Source organism: Dacryopinax primogenitus, assembly GCF_000292625.1.
Source record: "Dacryopinax primogenitus strain DJM-731 SS1 chromosome Unknown DACRYscaffold_12, whole genome shotgun sequence".
NCBI classification, from domain to species: domain Eukaryota; kingdom Fungi; phylum Basidiomycota; class Dacrymycetes; order Dacrymycetales; family Dacrymycetaceae; genus Dacryopinax; species Dacryopinax primogenitus.
The window spans coordinates 180,574-197,551 of NW_024467209.1; the positions used below are offsets into that span (position 1 = coordinate 180,574).

Consider the following 16,978-nt stretch of genomic DNA (forward strand, 5'->3'; position numbering starts at 1 on the left):
TGTTTGGCTCGTCAAACATCTCACAGATAATTGACCTCGGCACCTCGGAGACATCGATCTACGCCCCTTCGTACGCTGTGTACGAGAACGGCAACCCCACCCGCGTAGGACTATTCAACTTCGTCTCCGACCCGAGTGGGGCGAACGACTACACCGCGTCGATCAACATTACCGGCGCACAGGTGCCGGCGAACGTCTACGTACGGTACCTGGAAGCACCGAGCATCAGCGAGAAATGGAACATCACGTGGGCTGGCCAGACACTCTCCCCGGGTGGTGCCCAGTCCTCCGATGGTGTACTCCATGGATCGCAGAACACGGTCCAGATCGCGTGCGACACGGCGAACAACGTCTGCTATATACCTGTCCCAGCGCCGAGCTTTGCACTCGTGTTCCTCTCACAGCAGGCACTGACGGATAGTACTTCCCAGTCGGATGGGATTGCGGGCAGTGGGGGTGGTGCACCTGGACCGCTAAGCTTCACCCCGACTAGTACAAGGGGTGGGGGGGCGACCGGCGTAGACCCGGGGGTGTTGGCGACGAGTAATGGGGGAGTGCTCGGAGGCGGCGGTCTGGGTAGCACGAGCAAGGAGGGCGACGCTCGTCTGAACGTCCCCTTTCCCGTGTATCTGGTGGTATCTACCTCCGTACTTGGAATTGTGGGGATGATGTTGTTGTGAGTTATGATAGACGAGGAGAGCTTCATGCGCACGTGCATCTGACTTGCAAGGACACTCCGCCCTAGACTATGATGTACTTACAGTGCATCTGGATTGTATACCTAGTATATCTCTATACCTGTAGTTTACTTGATCTGAAATCCTAGTGGTCTTTTTTTCCCTTTGGGTTACTTTCAAAAACCGCACGTGACTCAGCCACGCGCCTAACGGAAGTAGAATCTCGGACCTGTGAATTTGGTCGGCTTTATTAGCGTGCTCCGTTTGCGCCACTTCCTTCAACTGCAGCTTTTATTGACTCGACTGCTGTATACTGTTACTCAACCTTGGCACCTGCTTCACGCTTATATACTCTCATTACTCTGTGCTTGCTTTCCACTATTTTGCTGAATCACTGAAGATGTCTACCGAAGCCGCTCCTGAGGCTCTCAAAGTTGAGGCTCCTGTTGCAGAAGCGCCGGCCCCTGAAGCCGTACCGGAGATCAAGTCAGAAGAGGATGGGCCTGCCGCCGCACCAGAAGTCGAGCCTGAAGCGAAGACCGATGCCGCACCAGATGTTAAGCTGGAAGACACCGCTGTTCCCTCAACTTTCGTCAAGAAAGTAGAGGATATGACAGAGGAAGAGGTGAAGGCGAAGATCCTTCAGCAAGGTCCGTATACGCTACTTGTTCAATGATAATGAGGCTTATATGCGCTTTCTTTGTGTTCGATCTTGCGTACGCAGTCGAATTCTACTTCTCTGAAGCCAACCTACCATTCGACAAGTTCCTGTTCACCCTCTCGTACAAGGACAACCCGGAACATTGGGTGCCTGTTGGGACAATCGCTTCCTTCAAGCGGATGCGAGAGTACACCGCCGCGAAAGGAACAGCATACGTTGCGGATGCGCTCAAGCCCAGCACTCTGCTTGAGCTTTCCGAGAGCGGGGAGAAGGTACGCCGCAAGGTTGCACTGGAGAACTTGGAAAGCCGGCAATCGCATGACGCCTTCGCGAGGAGCATATATGCGAAAGGGTTTGGAGAGGAGGCAAAAGGACTGCAGGAGGAGTTGGAAGCGTTCTTCTCCCAGTTTGGCAAGTTCAATGTTGTGAGAATGAGGAGGGACAAGGAGACAAAAGTGTTTAAGGTGTGTTTTACGTCGGTAGAGAGAAATTAATGCTAACTCTCTGATAGGGATCTGTCTTCGTGGAGTGGGTAGACATGATCACAGCAAGTAAATTCCTAATGCAAGAGCCAAAACCCCGGTGGAAAGGGACCGAGCTTACGACCATGTCTAAGAAAGCCTACTGCGACATGAAGATCGCCGAGAAGGGAATCGATGTCACCAAAGATCCTCTGAAGCGGGGTGGTCGCGGTGCAAGTGTGGCGGAGGGCGCCGAGGGAGAGCAGAAGCGTCGTGCTGATTTCAGCGGGTGGAAGCTCATCTACCAGCAGAAGAAGGAACAGAAGGCAAAAGTCCAAGCTGAGAAGCCAGACATTTACATTGAGATGGACGGAGAGAAGATCAAGCTGAACAAAGATGGAACCGTAGACCCCGCGGAGATAGAGGGGAAGTATAAGAAGGGTGCACTGGTTGCCTTTGAGGGCGTTGAAGGAAATGTGCCTTTTGTTGAGATTAAGGTGCGCTGTTTTTCCGCCAGAAGTTTGCGCAATATTCTTACACTGCCGGCAGGATGCTCTGAAGGACACATGGTCTCGGACTTACGTCGATTACCAAAGAGGCTCAAAGATGGGACTCGTCTACCTTGGGTCTGACAGTGGAACCTCTACAGAGCAGCCAACCCAACCGATCACGGAAGAGCAGATGAACATCGTTCGGGAGAAGATGAAGACGATCGGTGGTAAACCGGTCACCTGGCGTCACGCCACAGATGAGGAGGAAAAGAAATACTATGTCAATCGGGCCACCGTCATGGCTGAGAAAGCGTACAGGCCGTCACACAACCAGCACGGCCGCGGAGGCGGGGGTGGTCGAGGAGGCCGGGGTGGTCGGGGGCGGCAAAATGGAAGGGGAGGTGGGCATCAAGATCGTGGAAAAGGCGCGGGGTCGCCAGTCAAGAAAGAGGCATCTGGCCGTCCGGACGCGGTCCCCGTGATCAAGTCGGCTTTGCCTGTGCCTGCGGCACGTTTAACTGAGCCAGCCTCGGCCGTGAAGATGGATGTAGATGCCGCTGAAAATGGCTTGAAGCGGAAGCGAGAAAAGGACGCAGGGGCGGACGGCAGCGAAGCAAAGAAAGTGAAGGTGGAAGAGGCAGCTGCTGTATAGGACCAACAGCGGCATGGTCCGCTACCTGCTGGCCACGTTTCCCATTCCGAAGGAGGTTCATGACTCGTGATGACTGTAATTCCTGTCTTGTTCTTGTCTTGGTGCTGGCTTGTCTGTCCAGAGAGGTTTGTACGTGTCTTTTCTTGTTGGGCTGGTGGTACCAGAACGCAGTAGCAAAAATGCAGACAATAGAACCAGGTTTGGCATGTTTATCCCTCATCAATGTGTGATGGAACGTTCCTGAGTCGACTCTACTTGGAAGATTTCACATTCCTTGGTCAAAAGTATAATGAATTGTTTCCTTTCGCCGTAGTTCTTCTCTCACGTGCGGGTCCTCACCGGCTTCCGGAGCCTTTCCACCTTTCTCTCAATTCCCTCAAATGGACGCGGGTAGATAACGGGCTCCTCTTTGCGCCATTCCCTCTGGACTTGCTCCTGATTGATGGAAATCTGAGGATTCCGGATAATATAATGCCACTGAGCTAAGCGTCTGGGACGCGCAAGCGCTAGCACGACAGAGCGGATCCGGGTTCCAATTCCATCAAGTACGGATAAATGGCGCGGCTTAGAGAATGGTTGTCACAGTTCGTTTCGTTTCATCAGTCTTCTTCACTTGCTTGTCCGCTTTTTCTGCTCTGGTAGCTCGCAGCGAGCCTTACTTGCCATGGCGATCGACGACCAAGTTGCATCGGATGAGCGGACTCCGCTGCTCCTGGGTTCATCCAACCCTCCCTCTCCAGACGAGACTTTGGTTGACACGTCCTCCGCGCCTCATGATCTGGTCGCCGAAGCTGCAGCAGAGGTCGAGGCAGATGGCGACCACCCGCTCCCCAAGCTGCAGATCTTTCTCCTCTGCTGGGGTGCAATCGTCGAACCCATCGCGTTCTTCAGCATCTTCCCGTTCATCAACCAGATGATCTTCGAAACGGGCGGGGTGGACGAGGCGAGCGTCGGATTCCTGAGCGGGGTGATTGTAAGTCCATTCTGCGCTTGAAACCTGAATGTTAACCTTCCGGTTCGTACGAAATAGGAGAGTATCTTCAGTCTCACTCAGACCGTGTTCATGCTTCTCTGGGGCCGCGCTGCCGATCGGTACGGCCGCAAGCCTGTGCTTGTCATCTCACTCGCCGGTGTCACAGTTGCTAGCACATTCTTCGGCTTCTCACAAACGGTATGGCAAATGATTGTACTTAGGAGTGTGGCCGGTGTTTTTGCTGGGATCACCGTGTGGGTTTCATTCTGATATCTGAAGAATACCGGGTGTGCTGACTATGTATCCGCCCCCATCAGCACCGTGAGAACTATGATCTCCGAAAACTCGACGCCAAAGAACCAAGCGCGGGCATTTTCCTTCTTCGCCTTTGCGACCAACCTAGGTATTTTCGTTGGCCCCCTCATCGGGGGTGCGCTTTCAAAGCCTTGTACCCAATACCCGACCGTTTTCGGAAATTTTGCCCTATTCGAGCAATACCCATATCTCTTGCCTTGTATCGCAGCGGGTGCCATGTCCGGAGTGGGTGCCCTTTTGTCCGTCTTGTTCCTCAAGGAAACGCGACCTATTCGGGACGGGAAGACGCACGACCACGCCACGATTATCCAACCTCCTCGAATAAAGGAGATCCTCGCCGCCCCTGGGGTAATTCCCGTCATCATCATCTATCAATACGCGCTCCTTCTCGGCATAGCCTTCACTGCAGTCGCACCGATCTTCTTCTACACCCCAATTCCTCTCGGTGGGTTCGGCTACTCTCCCCCACAGATATCCCTGTTCCTTGCTGGCTGTGGCATCTCCCAGGCCGTCTGGCTCCTCGTCGCTTTCCCCATATTCCAGCGCAAGTGGGGCACAGGGAACTTGCTCAGAGCTTGTGCATGGGCGTGGCCGATCTCGTTCTCCCTTTTCCCGCTGTTGAGCGCGCTCATCCGGAACGGGCAGGAAACACTCTACTGGACTCTTGTCCCTGTTGCCGTGGTTGGACCGAGTGGTGTCAGCATGGCTTTTAGTACGTACTGTCTTCCTCCACAACCAGTATATCCGAACTGATGTGAACCAGCCGCTGTTCAGCTAGCCCTAAACGACATCGCCCCCTCCCACTTAGCACTTGGTACGCTCAACGGCCTCGCTCTTTCCCTTATGTCCGCTGTGAGGGCCGTTACTCCCGCCACGTTCGCTTCTATATTCGCTTTCGGTATCAAACACCAGATCCTTGCTGGGTACCTCGCTTGGGCTGTGATGATTGTGACTGCTGTCGGGTTCATTGTGGTGTTGAGGTGGCTCCCGGAGAAGGCGGAAGGGAGACCGATCCTAAAGAAACCACTAGACGAACAAGATGCATGAGTTGAATGATTAGCATTCAGTTGGGCCTCTATTGCGTAGACATGTGTCACACTGTCACTGTGCACTTGATTGTTGCACAACAGGCAACCGACAAAATGAAGCAGTGTTTCTGTCTCTGTTCCAAGACTCTAGAGGATGGATTAGTTCACCACGTTATCTCAAATGTCAGGGAACAAACGCTTTTGATTTTGGTCAGGGATGGATGATATTCTCCGCATGTGTTCTAGTTGGCAGCCGAACGAAACAAAAAATGCAATGAAAATGAGGCATGCCGTAATATACGGCGGCGTTTTCGGCTCCGGCAATTGAACCCGCCAGCGACCTCGTTCCAGCAGGCTGCTACCCCTTCTCGCCAAAATATTAGGGTTCCTTCCTGAACGTCCATTTGACATGTTATTGTATGTCAAATCTGGGGTGTTTTTTACTCTATAGGTTCATGCTGTCTGGGGTGTTCTTGGTAGCCGCCTCACTTCGTCGTACTTCTATGTCTGCTTGATGTCGACGTGCTGTTCCGAGGAGGCTGTCTCGTGCTCTATGGCTTCCAACTGCATGGTCAGCCCTCCTGTCTCAGAATTGGGGTAGCCTCATGGAGGTCGTCCGACCTATAAAAGAAAGCATAAGTGTGTCATGATGCCCACAACTCCGTTGCACGTCCGCCATGAAGATCGTCTGTTCTGCTCTCCTCTGCGCCCTCGCCATCTGGGTTGTCGGTGCGTATCATATCACAATGCAGCGGACAACGACTGACGCGGACACTTCAGGTGTCCATGCATTACCCGCTCCCTCAGACTTCTTCAGCACCTTTGAGCGGGCTGTACGTCGATCAATGACCATTCCGCGGTCTCAAATGAGGTACAAACGCGGTCTCGGACTCTTGACCTTCGCACCCGACCAGACGAGCGTGCAGATGCGCCAGGACGCTTGCACGACTACCTGCAGCGACTCTGGAGACTCTGCCATATTAGAGAACTCTATCGGCAATGCTGTGAGTTTTGTCTATCTTACGGAACTGCTAGACTGACTCTTAGAAGACTTGTGCCCTTGACACGGGCTGCGTATGCAATGGGATTGATCGACTCAGTTCTGCTTGCCAGACTTGCATTCTTGCCGCCGAGGGATATACTAGTGCGCTTGACTTCTTTCAGTTGTACATTATAAGTATTGACCAAGAGTAAGCTTCTACGTTTCGGTCAGCATGTGGAGCAGCGACAAGCGTGATAGCCATCGGCACGGCTGTCGCCTCTGCAGAGGAAGCTCTCGAAACCGGTACAGGCTCCTGTCTATCACAATGTGGCAATGAGACCGAGATAGCTGGTCTAGACGTCATTGTCGTACGTCGTTATCGGAATGATACCAGCACGCCTACTAATACTCATACAGGGGTGTGGAAATAGTGCCCTCTGCATCTGCTCGGCTACAAACGTTACTGGTGATAGCGCCCTTAGTCAAGGCTGTCTCAGCTGCTTGCTCCAGCAGTCCGGTACTACTGGTACGTATTGTTACGTATAACAAGAACTTCATCTGACATAAACTCAAAGTGTCTGGTCTCCAAAGCATGTGCAACGTGGCGCTCGCCTCTGGTTCACCGTCTGGAGTGCCGTCCATGTCAGGCAGCTTGTCCGCTGCCGGAACTAGTTCAGCTTCGGGTGCATCGCCCTCAACAAGTGCGTCAACAACGTCCAACAACAGCGGAGCTTTGAGGTCAAGAAGCGGTAACGAGCCCCCAGCCATCTGTGTCGGGGTGTTGGCAATTTCTCTCTTTTTACTGGTTTAGTTCCCTCTACAATACATGCATTTGATATGCAGTGTAATGATATAACGACTCGTGATAATCAACGTGTGAGGAACTATTTCGACCGTCAGCGCATACACGCGTCTCAGATAGCACGTGACGTGTAGGCGCCCCGTTTTCTCAAACAGTTGTCTGGCGCATTCATCCATCTTTCACTGGCTTTCCTCTTCTCTCGACTCTCAAATGTACTATCATGCACGCTATACCTCTTTATATTATAATAGGGCTCTGGAGTCCGTATATTACTGCTGTACAAGGTGCTTTCTGGGGATCAGGACACGCCCGCGACTCTATACCTGAAGTGGACGGCCCTTGGAGACCAGCAACCTCCGGACTTGATGCTCTGGGTAGCTTCAATAACTCAGCTCTAAACAATGTTCTCAATGGAGTGCTTGCTAGACTCTGTTGTCTCTCCTGCTGAACGTGGCCTGATCTTCCGCTCGTTGAGTAAGCACTGCTCGCCCGCCGCCTTCGTTCAGCTGCCTACGCCTATGAGGTAACCTCGACTCTTTCAAGCATAAGCCAGACTGTTTCAAGTCCGTCGCTGGAAGGTTGAAACTAAAATGCGGCGAGGACATGCCCGAGTGGGAACGTGTCCAAGGTCTGCCGTTTCAGCAGCCTGAACGTGTGGTCCTTGACCCGCATATATTTGCAGCTGCTATCCAGTTTACGCTGTGCGAACTTTCTACCGCAAGGATACACTCGTATCCTCTAGAATGCGCGTCTTTTGCTTCCTTGGGAGATGATATCGAGTTGGACTTGCAAGACACCTCTGCGGCCGGTTGTGTAGAGTGGGTATAGCCGGTTATATGCGGGAACGCTAGGGGAATGACCCGCATATAGAGCATTCTCTCGGAGCACGCAGCACTGGTCGAGCTATTCAGGATATCTTAGAGAAATACGTAAGTACATTTGCCTCGTTGTACGAGCTTACGGCTTGACTCTTAAGCAGCGCAACTGTGCTTCGCATATCGTCGCTGGCATGATATTGGTATGCGCGCAGTTTCGGGAAGTACATGTACATCAATTGCTCAAACCAAACCAGATCGCGCAAAGTCTATATATCACAATGCGACGATGGAGAAAATATCATTGCTTCAAATCTTGCGTGAGAGGGAAAGCAAGGCGATGGATCACGAGGTATCAAGCCAGGCTGCATGGGACCGGAGCTTCTCAGTATGCCAAAGACAAGTTTTAACAGGACAGACTAAACCTTCTTCGCAGGTACTTTCCGATGCTCTCGAACAGCTGAACTTTGCCAAGAATGATATCGCAATCAATAGTGAATCAGCCATGATGCTGATGAATGGGGCATCAGCCCAACTGAAGGAGGCGATGGACGATGCGTCCATGCTTCTGCGTGGGACATTCGCTCAAATGAGTCAGGATCTTCAGGATACTATTGCAAACACGCTTGAATCGACTTCGCTCAAAGTTGTGGATAATACCCAAGGTGCCATCGAGAGTGCGATTGACAAAGTTTGGAATCGTTCTTCCCCCTTTTATGGTTACTCACTCTTGAACAAAGTTCTCTATGGATCTGTCGTCTTCTGCCCTGAATCAATTGGAAGCGGAGTTCGGGAGAGTTCTCACCACACTGTTTGATGGCATCATCGAACGAAGTCGGGAAACGTTCAACTCTCTAGTAGGCATCCTGAACTGGCGAGCAGTACGAGCGTTGACAGATTGTAGGACGCGCTTGATACTTCAACTCAGGAACTAGCCGTTAGGCTTAGAGGAACACAAGAAGTATGCTGTTGTCCGTCCCATTTCTAACGTGATAAAGGAGGTTAATCCTTGGAATTGAGGTTGCAGGAGCCCTGGCGGACGCGACGGAGTATCTGGCCAATCACATACAACAGGCGACGATAATGCTAGAGGGTCATTCAGTATGAGAATGAGAATGCTCAGCACGATGCCATATCTAATCATCTGGTTAGCGCCTCCTGGCGTCAAGTCGAGAAGATGCTACACTTCTTTCTGGCCGACTGGTAGGCCTGGCAGATCAAGCCGAATTGCATCTATCTACTCTGAACGCAACTGCTCAATCTGTCCATTCCACTTTAATAAACCAGAGACAGAGAGTCTGGGAAGATTCCTTGGTTGGTTGGATGGCAATGTGGATTGGCCATCGTACGTTTACAGAAAGGGCGTCTGCCCGGCTCTGGTATTGACGTGGAGGACAGTTCACCCCGTGCTGTGGCAACATATGATCAGTGAGCCGATGTTCCGATCCTTGTGGACGCTTCTGGGACTGGTTTGGAATCTGAGCTGCTTCATCCTGTCCACTGCTGCAGTGAGTTGGTGTGGACCCGTCCAGGACTTCCGTTGACGACCGACAGGGGTGGGTCATACTCTTCAGGCGACCATGGCGTCAAAAGCCTTTCTCAATGTCAGACGACGTGCCGCTCGCCAATAACAAATACGAGCCCTCCCGGATATTCGCGGATGGACTTGAAGAATTTGCACATGCATTACCACCTCCTGCATTCAATTATTATCTACCATATCATCCACCGATAACAAACACGTACACGACATCCAGACGATCCCCTCGCAGTCGGGTGCCCCGCATCTCTCCTCGTCTTTCCACTGCAACGCTATTGTAACGCTCTCCATCGCTGTGTCATCAGGAATGTCGATCATGATGTACAATATACGCAAGGTCCTGTCAAGTTCGAACACTGCTTCGCCGACTTTATTTCCGGGCTGCGTCCCATGACCAACTCAGGACTGAAAGAACTTTATCTTACAAGTGGTCCCACAATCTGGGATCAAAAGGAAGCAGCAGAAGTCATTCAGCGCTTGTTCCCGGCATTGGAGACGCTGGTTATCAACACCGCACAAGGGGAAACAGTCAATTTCGAGTGAGCCTTGACTCGGAGAACACGCTGTGGTAATTAATGCTGTTGAGACCCAAGCTCGGCCAGCACTTTCACAAAGTCGCCTGGTCTTACAAGCTCTGTGGCCCCGTAGGTAACCTTGCGCCCGCTTCTCCCTCAGCCCGCCCTCTTTCAATCGTTCGGTTAAGCGATTTGAGAGAGAAGAAAAGCCTCGGAACAGCTCATTTGTCGTGTTTGACGGTTGGGCGACAGGTGCGGCAGCGGCAAGGTTGGTCATGGCGGCGTGAGATATCGCAACTTCTTTCTTGAGCTCCTTCTCCAGCTCTCCCAGGTCGACCTTGTCATCTGAGAGCAAGTCGGAGCTTGTCCTCGTTCGTCGGCTGAACGCCTTCTTTTTGCATTCTGAGCATCTCCAGGATGGCTCCCATAGACTGATATGAAGTTAGCGTCGAGGCATGCTGGAACACACAGGTAAGACGCACCGGTTCATCTCGAGGACGTCGTGAACAAGGGATTGGTACGTCCATGAATGAGAAAGCATAGAGATGAGATCGACGTTACAGGTCTTTGGGAATGGAGTTGACTGATAACACGCTGTCAATGGTGTTGAGGACGGCAAGGAGAGAAGCTGTCTGCAACTCTTGAAGGCATTGCTGCTTTATGGTCGACATTATCGAGGGGATGTATATATGCGAGGGGAACGTCTTCGTCGTTGTCGTTGTCGAGTCGTCGATTAGGGGAGAATAGTAAAAGTGGCGTGAATTGGCCTGCCGCAGGCCAATCCGTCCCTATATACATATAGGCTACATAGATAGTCTAATGGAATCAAATTCCGGTGCCTTAAGGCTGCGCAAGGGTTCTGCACTGCCACTTCTGGCACACTCGACAGTCGCACAGCCGCCAACTTTGTGCATAGGGATCCGAGACGTTGACCTCACTTGAACGCCCGTTGACCAAATGACTCTCCTCATCGTCTCTCCCTCGTAGCAAGATGGTGCCTCCAACAGAGCCCAACGGCCCCTGCGCACTGACGCTGCGTCTGCTGCCATCTCGCCTTCCAGATCGTGCATTCTGTCCAGCGCTCGTCTCCACCCTCCGAGCCGTCGACGTCGTCCGGTATGTCCCTCTCACCGCCTTCCACGTCTCCGCTAACCGCAAGCAGCATCCTCTCTCCAGATCTAGGCGAGCCGTTCGTCTCCCTCTCTCGTATATTCCTCCTATGCGACATCCCTCCCTCCCTCGGGCTGCAGCATTTCTCTCTCTCCCTTCCTCTGACATATGACGTCTCCCTGGCTAACCTTGCGCCTTTTGACGACATATGGGTGTCTCTGAGGGTTGCGAGGTGCGTTGCTCGTGAACTAGGTGTAGAGGGAGAGCTGGACCCATTGTTGGAGTGGGGTGGCCGGAGGGCGTGGACAGACGCAAGATTCGACGACAGCGGGAGATGTGTCCTTACACAGAAGTGCGTCTCCCTTCCATTCTTTCCCTTGCACCAGATCTAACAATCAATGAAGCTGGTACGCAAGTCTGTGCCCACGCCCTTTTGCCCCGTTCTACAAGATTGAAGTCCGCGACTCGCGGCACACCACAGTGCTCGACCCCTTCGAGCTGCAACAACTACGCTCACCTGCGCTCAACACCCGCCCAAGCCCGTCCTCGAGGGAGGAAGCGTTCCTTCGCGCCTGGGAGAAGGTTACCATCTGGTCTGCTTTGTGAGTCTTTCCATGTGTAGCAGGATGCTTCCTGACGTCGTGCAGCGCGTACGAAGAATACAGGGACAGCCAGGTAGCGTCCAAGCCCACAAGGCCAACAACAGTGACCTTCGAAGAGCCCGCATCTGTCTCCTTACAGGAAGCCTTCCCCTCTTTATTATACGAGTCGACCTATGCGCTCGAAGATCTTCTCACGTCCCTCACCACTCTCTCCCCATCCCCGTACTCCCAAGGCCCGGGACACCCTCTCACAGCCGGACGTCACGGGCCAGTACCGCAGCATACGACGCTCCACTCCCTTTTCACGCTGACGACTTCCCACGCCCTCGTACTCCTCCACCTGCGTGCACTCTCTGCCGCTCTGGATGCCCCCGCAAGAGAAGGCATGCGCACCTGGCTACAGGGCGTGCCAGCCAACCCCTCCCCAGTACCGGGCTTGACACCTATCGGTTCCCCTTCGCCTGGGGACCCGCAAAAATCAGGCCAGCAGGAACAGCTCACCCCACCTCGCTCTCCCAAGGGAAAGGAGAACGGGATTGAGGCGCATCAGCAGAGGGACGCGCACACGCCGGCAGTCGTGGAGGTGGGGTTGGAGGAGAGGTTTAAGGAGTTGGAAGGGAGGTATCAGGCTACTCTTTTCAGGCTTTCGGAGTTGGAAGCGTCTGAAGAGAGGGTTAAAGAGTTGGAGGCGAGGCTTGCGGAGATAGGGGTACCTGCTCCAACGGACAAGGAAGAGCCAACACTCGAGGATGAAGCAGAACAAGAGCAGGAGCAAGAAGCCTCACTAACAGTGGACGAAGAAGACGAAGAGGCCGTTCTCGCGCGACTCGAAGCCAGGCGGGATGACGCTCTCAACCTAGGCTCACAGCGCGACTCTCCCATCGCTCCGGCTGCGAACGAGGAGAAACGGCGTCTTAATGGGAGGAGCAGGTCACGCTCGTCGGATTCGGACTCGTCTACCATCCGTCCGAGCTCGCCCCTCCCCGGGCTGTCGGCAGAGCGTGAGGAACACGATCTCCTAGCACAAGCAGGGGCAGGGGTGAAGCCTATCGTCCGTGTTATGGAAGGGAGGCGGAGGTTCCGCTGGTGGGCGTGGATCCGCTTTTGCAGTGCGGTGGTCGTGCTCCTTCTGGCTATCTGGCTGGGGCTGGAGGGTGCACAAAGGGTCGGCTGGGAGATACAGCTGGACGACGTGCGTGAGTACGCTAGTATGGGGTGGGCTGTCGTCTACCAATGTGGGACGAGTGGAGTGGACCTCCTCGTCCAAGGGGCGAGGGGCGGGATGGAGATGCTGAAGCAAGTTGCACCTTAGTCCTTCTGAGGTTGCCATTCACTTATGCTGTACGTTTTATGCCCTGGACTGTACCGACCGTTGCCTCTGTACTCTTACGTTTGTCCCTTGTTGCCCATTATGTGCCGTTGTAACGCTGACGACCAGTTAAAAGCTTATGTTCATATTCCAGGTATCCGTGCAAATATACTATACTGTACAATTGATACAGACGATTGATTGTCCATCTTGCCGCCGCTCTTCGTGTTTTCTCCCAATCTGCCAAGTTCCGATTCAACGATGTGCAGCCGTGTGCCCAGCCTGACTCTGCACAAACCGGGCTGCATTTGTTTGTGCCCCGGGGCCATGCACGTCAGGCATCGCTGCCGCCCTCGCCCTCGCCTTCCTCTCCGCCGGATCTTCCTTGTACATTTCTCGGACGAACTGCATCACCCCATCCAGGTTGATAAACTTGATCCACTGGTCCATTTTGAGGTACTCTTCGCCGAAGCTGACTCGGGTAGGCAGTCCCGTCGGTCCGTGATAGAGTGCGCATGCGACTTGGTACTCTTCGGGCTTCATCTCCCCCCTCGCGGCGCTCCCGACACTGGCCTTAAACAGCCTGAACTCCCAGCCTAGGAGGGGGGCGTTGTCCACGCGCACCGCACCGCGTGGGACGTCGCACTCCATTGTGAGGAAGTTGAACTTTTCTGGCCTGATGCCCAGAGCTTTGATATACGCGTACTTGATCGTCCATATCACCGTCATCCGGCGGAAAGCAACTTGTTCGGGCTGGTTGTGGATCATGGATCGTTCGAGAGGGGTGACCATATGCGCGCAGGACTGGATCCAAGGCTGGATGTTCGGCTCTGGAGGGGTGGGCATGAGCTGCATTATGTCGATGCCGATGCGTTCGGGGACCGTGTTGGCCACTTCGGAGAAGACGATGCCTGCGGCGTGATTGGAGTATGCTACGTCGAACGCAAGCTGGGGCGAGAGCACTGGCGAGGCCTTCGTGGAGGATTCAATATAGAGGTTAAGGAAGAGGACGAGCGAGGCGTACAACGTAGGGCTTTCCTTCCCGCGTTTCGCTGAGGATCCAGCTACCTCTGAGTACTCCACGATTCCGGAGCATCCACATTGGCAATATGCGAGAGATCATGATGCCTTTCCAGAGGATCGTGCTCAGTCCCAGCTACATTGACAGCAGCGAAGAGGAGACGCACGAAACAGTTCATCCTGCGGCTCTCCGTCACCCTTCATCTTGCGCAGCTTCTCCTTCGTAGTAGAGTCCAAAAGTCCAGAAGCTATATTGAACTCCTGCTCAACAGATTAAGGGTGCTCCACCGTGTAATAGAGATACACACCTCCTGGCTGGGATCCCGGTCGAGGAAGACGATCCAGCAGTACATCTCTCCCTGCATGATGTTATGGGTATAGGATGATGAGTGTTGCAGAACAAGAGATGCGCCAGGTGGTCGTTGGCTTTTCAGTAGCCTGTCGCCAGTGTGAGTGGAGGGAAGAGAGATGGAGATGATAAGGGGGCTGGGATGCGCGACTGTTGTTGGCAATGCGGCGTGATGAGGACCCAAACGTTGAATGTTAATTCGGGAATCAGTGCAAAATGCGTGAGTGTTGGCCGATCACAAGCCAGCTATCGTCCACCATACATTTCTTCTTCTCCTCTTTGCGATAATGTTAGTGAATAAATAATAATAAAAGTTAATGTTGTCAGTGCACTAAGAAGAAAAGCAAGAGAAAAGCACGTCCTGTCGCTTTTTGTTGACCTTCCAACGTTGGGCGCTTTTGTGATTGGTCCCGTGCATATAATTATTTCGGCAGCTACGTTGCAATTGAAATATTACTACTCATCATCCTACTATATAACTAGTGAATCATGAACATTAAATCTGGATCAGGCCACAGTCACTCTTTTCTCATCCCTTGCCCTGCTGGGAACCACGATGTACAGCCTGCGTGGCGCCTTTTTCCGGGGACAAGGGTTTCCTAACCAAGCGCAAGGCACACGTGGAGACTGTTTAACGCATTGTACATTACAGTACATCGACGCGCAGATGTGCATATGCACCAAGTTTGTCAATGGAATGGGATCAACCCAGAAAGAATGTCAAGCATCCCAGCGCTACAGCCCTTTCAACAACGTCACCTTAAGAAACCGACCTAGAGCATGAGGAACGACCGGCCCCTAACCTTGCCATCATAGCTCGGATGCGCAGCCGGCGCCGAGTTCCTCTTCCTCCTCTCTCCCAGCCTGCTCATCTGCACCACCGGCGGTGGGAGCGCGGGGCGCATTCCGGCCAACTCCTCCGCCTCCCACTTCTGCTTGAAGTTCTCGTACCCTGCTGCGCCTGGGTCGAACTCTGATACGAAAGCGGAATGCCGTACTGAGGAACGGTCGTATTGAGAAGCGTGGAAGGTGCTGAGCGGACCAAGGGTGGCGGTGGGCAGCGTACGTGGAGGTGCACGTCGGTAGTTAAATACGACTGTTAATAGGTCAGCTGTGCGTTGAATGGGAAACAAAGGGCGTACTGAGCAAGATCATCCCTGACAGGGAGTAAGGCACGAAATCCACCACCAGACCGAGGGGGTAGATGTTCCCCACAGCAGTGCAGAGCTCAAAGAAGATAAGCGCAAGTGCCCAGAAGATCCGGATGTCGCAGACGGAGCATAGGCGATGGGAGAGGCTGAGAAACGAGGGTGAGAGGAGGACGAACAACCGCACGAGGGCGTATATTTCCAGAAACAGGTTCGCGACAGTTATGATCGCTGCTGGAAGGATGAAGCTAGATAGGGTTGAGATGATGAGAGATGGGGAGGAAGAGGGACCGTACTGTCGGTTGTAGCACATCGCATATGGCACTGCAGTCGACACCATGACCAGCACACCCGTACTGAAGTATCTCCAAATGACCATCCCCACTGTTATCCGCTTAGCAATAAGTCAACCCAAACCGTGCGGGCTTACCCATGCTCAAGAGAATACAGACGCGGAAGACGATCGTCTCCCACTTCGGGACCCCGAGCTCAACCATCTCGGTAGACATCTTGTACAAGCCCTTGGCACGCGTCATGCCTACGGCGATGTACCCAGTTGCAACGACGAATTCTGCGGCAGGCGTCAGTTTGAGGATACCAGATGATAGCGCAGACTAACGGCAGGCAAACGACCCTCCCTTCACCATGGGGAACGTCATCAACGACCCCCAAAGCATCGCGCTCCCAATAGTGATACTCAAGCTCATCAGCGCACCAACGCTCTTGATATCCGAGTTAGGGTTGTAGACCGCAACACCCGCCGCGCCGCCGAGGGTGTTGACGAGCCAGTCCCGCACGCGATCTTCGGGCAACTCTTGGGAGTTCACGTGTGCGTGCTCTCCGGGCAGGACGTTGACGTATCGTCTTAGTCGGGCGCCGAGCAGGGAGTGCCCGATAGATCGGAGGATGTAGTACAGTGAGAGGAGAAAAACGGCCCCCAAGGCGAAAGCGGCAATGACATGGCTGGATATAGGTTGGTATTGCAAGAGATAGAGTTGGGAAGGACGCACTTTTGGGGCGAGTAGACGAATTCCCCCGAGGTAGGGTTCTCCAGCCCTAGGGAGGTGAAGTTCCAAAGCGTTGACATATCCGATCAGGCTCACAAACACGGCAAACCCAGAAAAAGTCAAAAGTAGTGAGCAAGGACAGTTCAGGCGCCTGGCCTAGAAAATCGAAGAGGAAACGAAAGTGAAGAGGAACCTGATGGCGAACGAGAACGGGGAGCGAACCAGCCCTGGGGTACGTCTGCACAAGGACCAGCACGTATTTGAGAGACAACAGCAAGGCTCCAAAGTTCCATCCTCAACGAACACGCGATAACGTTGACGACGACCCCGGTGAGCTGAGAGATGACGGACAAAGAGCGCTAGGCGGTGTTGTGCGCTGTCCGGGCTGCGAGTGTACGAACGCGGAGTAGGTTACTAGGCAAGAAACGAAGCCTTAGCAACCCGAAGGTTCAATGGCGAAGTACCCCGAGGATTGAGGAACAATGACTTGGACTGAGTTGGGTTATCAATGGCCAAGAGAA

At 53.3% G+C, this 16,978-nt stretch overlaps 8 protein-coding genes across 8 annotated transcripts in view; 5 read left to right on the forward strand and 3 right to left on the reverse strand.

Annotated features, from left to right (window-relative positions):
* The window catches only part of DACRYDRAFT_23005 (uncharacterized protein), a 2,539-nt gene extending 1,845 nt beyond the window's left edge, over window positions 1–694 (forward strand). The window contains exon 5 of the mRNA XM_040773047.1: window positions 2–694. Coding sequence (XP_040627445.1) covers window positions 2–680 — 679 coding nt within the window. The 3' untranslated portion in view covers window positions 681–694. The remainder of the gene's footprint in view (window position 1) is intronic.
* Window positions 695–995: 301 nt separating this feature from the next.
* Window positions 996–3,132, forward strand: DACRYDRAFT_23006 (uncharacterized protein). Its single transcript, XM_040773048.1, has 4 exons — window positions 996–1,327; window positions 1,402–1,802; window positions 1,850–2,296; window positions 2,349–3,132. The coding sequence occupies exons 1-4, from the start codon at window positions 1,078–1,080 to the stop codon at window positions 2,940–2,942; spliced, it is 1,692 nt and encodes a 563-aa protein (XP_040627446.1). The 5' UTR covers window positions 996–1,077; the 3' UTR covers window positions 2,943–3,132.
* Window positions 3,133–3,606: 474 nt separating this feature from the next.
* On the forward strand, window positions 3,607–5,277 carry DACRYDRAFT_89593 (MFS general substrate transporter; the record flags this gene model as incomplete). Its single annotated transcript, XM_040776921.1, has 5 exons — window positions 3,607–3,658; window positions 3,755–3,915; window positions 3,973–4,169; window positions 4,233–4,942; window positions 4,994–5,277. The coding sequence occupies 5 exons, from the start codon at window positions 3,607–3,609 to the stop codon at window positions 5,275–5,277; spliced, it is 1,404 nt and encodes a 467-aa protein (XP_040627447.1).
* Window positions 5,278–7,570: 2,293 nt separating this feature from the next.
* Window positions 7,571–8,267, forward strand: DACRYDRAFT_54166 (uncharacterized protein; the record flags this gene model as incomplete). The annotated part of the gene is made up of 3 exons (XM_040775236.1): window positions 7,571–7,670; window positions 7,725–7,860; window positions 7,913–8,267. Coding segments are annotated over 3 exons (591 nt in total), but the record flags the coding sequence as incomplete, so codon positions are not given.
* A 1,702-nt stretch (window positions 8,268–9,969) lies between these two features.
* DACRYDRAFT_117046 (uncharacterized protein) lies at window positions 9,970–10,613 on the reverse strand (the record flags this gene model as incomplete). The annotated part of the gene is made up of 3 exons (XM_040770305.1): window positions 10,395–10,613; window positions 10,051–10,343; window positions 9,970–10,001 (listed from the first exon to the last, which is right to left on the reverse strand). Exons 1-3 carry the CDS (start codon window positions 10,451–10,453, stop codon window positions 9,970–9,972), a joined length of 384 nt encoding a protein of 127 aa, XP_040627449.1. The 5' UTR covers window positions 10,454–10,613.
* Window positions 10,614–12,159: 1,546 nt separating this feature from the next.
* On the forward strand, window positions 12,160–13,033 carry DACRYDRAFT_23009 (uncharacterized protein). Its single transcript, XM_040773049.1, has one exon. It carries the CDS (start codon window positions 12,685–12,687, stop codon window positions 12,934–12,936), a length of 252 nt encoding a protein of 83 aa, XP_040627450.1. The 5' UTR covers window positions 12,160–12,684; the 3' UTR covers window positions 12,937–13,033.
* A 31-nt stretch (window positions 13,034–13,064) lies between these two features.
* On the reverse strand, window positions 13,065–14,344 carry DACRYDRAFT_23010 (uncharacterized protein). The gene is made up of 4 exons (XM_040773050.1): window positions 14,262–14,344; window positions 14,121–14,214; window positions 13,958–14,061; window positions 13,065–13,905 (listed from the first exon to the last, which is right to left on the reverse strand). Exons 1-4 carry the CDS (start codon window positions 14,316–14,318, stop codon window positions 13,189–13,191), a joined length of 972 nt encoding a protein of 323 aa, XP_040627451.1. The 5' UTR covers window positions 14,319–14,344; the 3' UTR covers window positions 13,065–13,188.
* Window positions 14,345–14,935: 591 nt separating this feature from the next.
* DACRYDRAFT_23011 (uncharacterized protein) lies at window positions 14,936–16,559 on the reverse strand. Its single transcript, XM_040773051.1, has 6 exons — window positions 16,461–16,559; window positions 16,070–16,413; window positions 15,881–16,021; window positions 15,747–15,834; window positions 15,445–15,698; window positions 14,936–15,398 (listed from the first exon to the last, which is right to left on the reverse strand). The coding sequence occupies exons 1-6, from the start codon at window positions 16,535–16,537 to the stop codon at window positions 15,076–15,078; spliced, it is 1,227 nt and encodes a 408-aa protein (XP_040627452.1). The 5' UTR covers window positions 16,538–16,559; the 3' UTR covers window positions 14,936–15,075.
* Between the last annotated feature and the right edge of the window lie 419 nt (window positions 16,560–16,978).

Bases quoted from the DNA above. Each gene is read 5' to 3' on its own strand.
- DACRYDRAFT_23006 (XM_040773048.1), top strand. From the start codon at position 1,078: ATGTCTACCGAAGCCGCTCCTGAGGCTCTCAAAGTTGAGGCTCCTGTT. The intron at 1,803-1,849 runs GTGTGTTTTACG...ACTCTCTGATAG, and splicing joins AGGAGACAAAAGTGTTTAAG to GGATCTGTCTTCGTGGAGTG. The intron at 2,297-2,348 runs GTGCGCTGTTTT...CACTGCCGGCAG, and splicing joins TGCCTTTTGTTGAGATTAAG to GATGCTCTGAAGGACACATG.
- DACRYDRAFT_23009 (XM_040773049.1), top strand. From the start codon at position 12,685: ATGGAAGGGAGGCGGAGGTTCCGCTGGTGGGCGTGGATCCGCTTTTGC.
- DACRYDRAFT_23010 (XM_040773050.1), bottom strand. From the start codon at position 14,318: ATGCAGGGAGAGATGTACTGCTGGATCGTCTTCCTCGACCGGGATCCC. The intron at 14,062-14,120 runs GTGCGTCTCCTC...TCCTCTGGAAAG, and splicing joins GCCGCAGGATGAACTGTTTC to GCATCATGATCTCTCGCATA. The intron at 13,906-13,957 runs GTACGCCTCGCT...TCCTCCACGAAG, and splicing joins GGGAAGGAAAGCCCTACGTT to GCCTCGCCAGTGCTCTCGCC.
- DACRYDRAFT_23011 (XM_040773051.1), bottom strand. From the start codon at position 16,537: ATGTCAACGCTTTGGAACTTCACCTCCCTAGGGCTGGAGAACCCTACC. The intron at 16,022-16,069 runs GTTAGTCTGCGC...CGCCTGCCGCAG, and splicing joins GGGAGGGTCGTTTGCCTGCC to AATTCGTCGTTGCAACTGGG. The intron at 15,399-15,444 runs GTACGCCCTTTG...ACCTATTAACAG, and splicing joins GTCAGGGATGATCTTGCTCA to TCGTATTTAACTACCGACGT.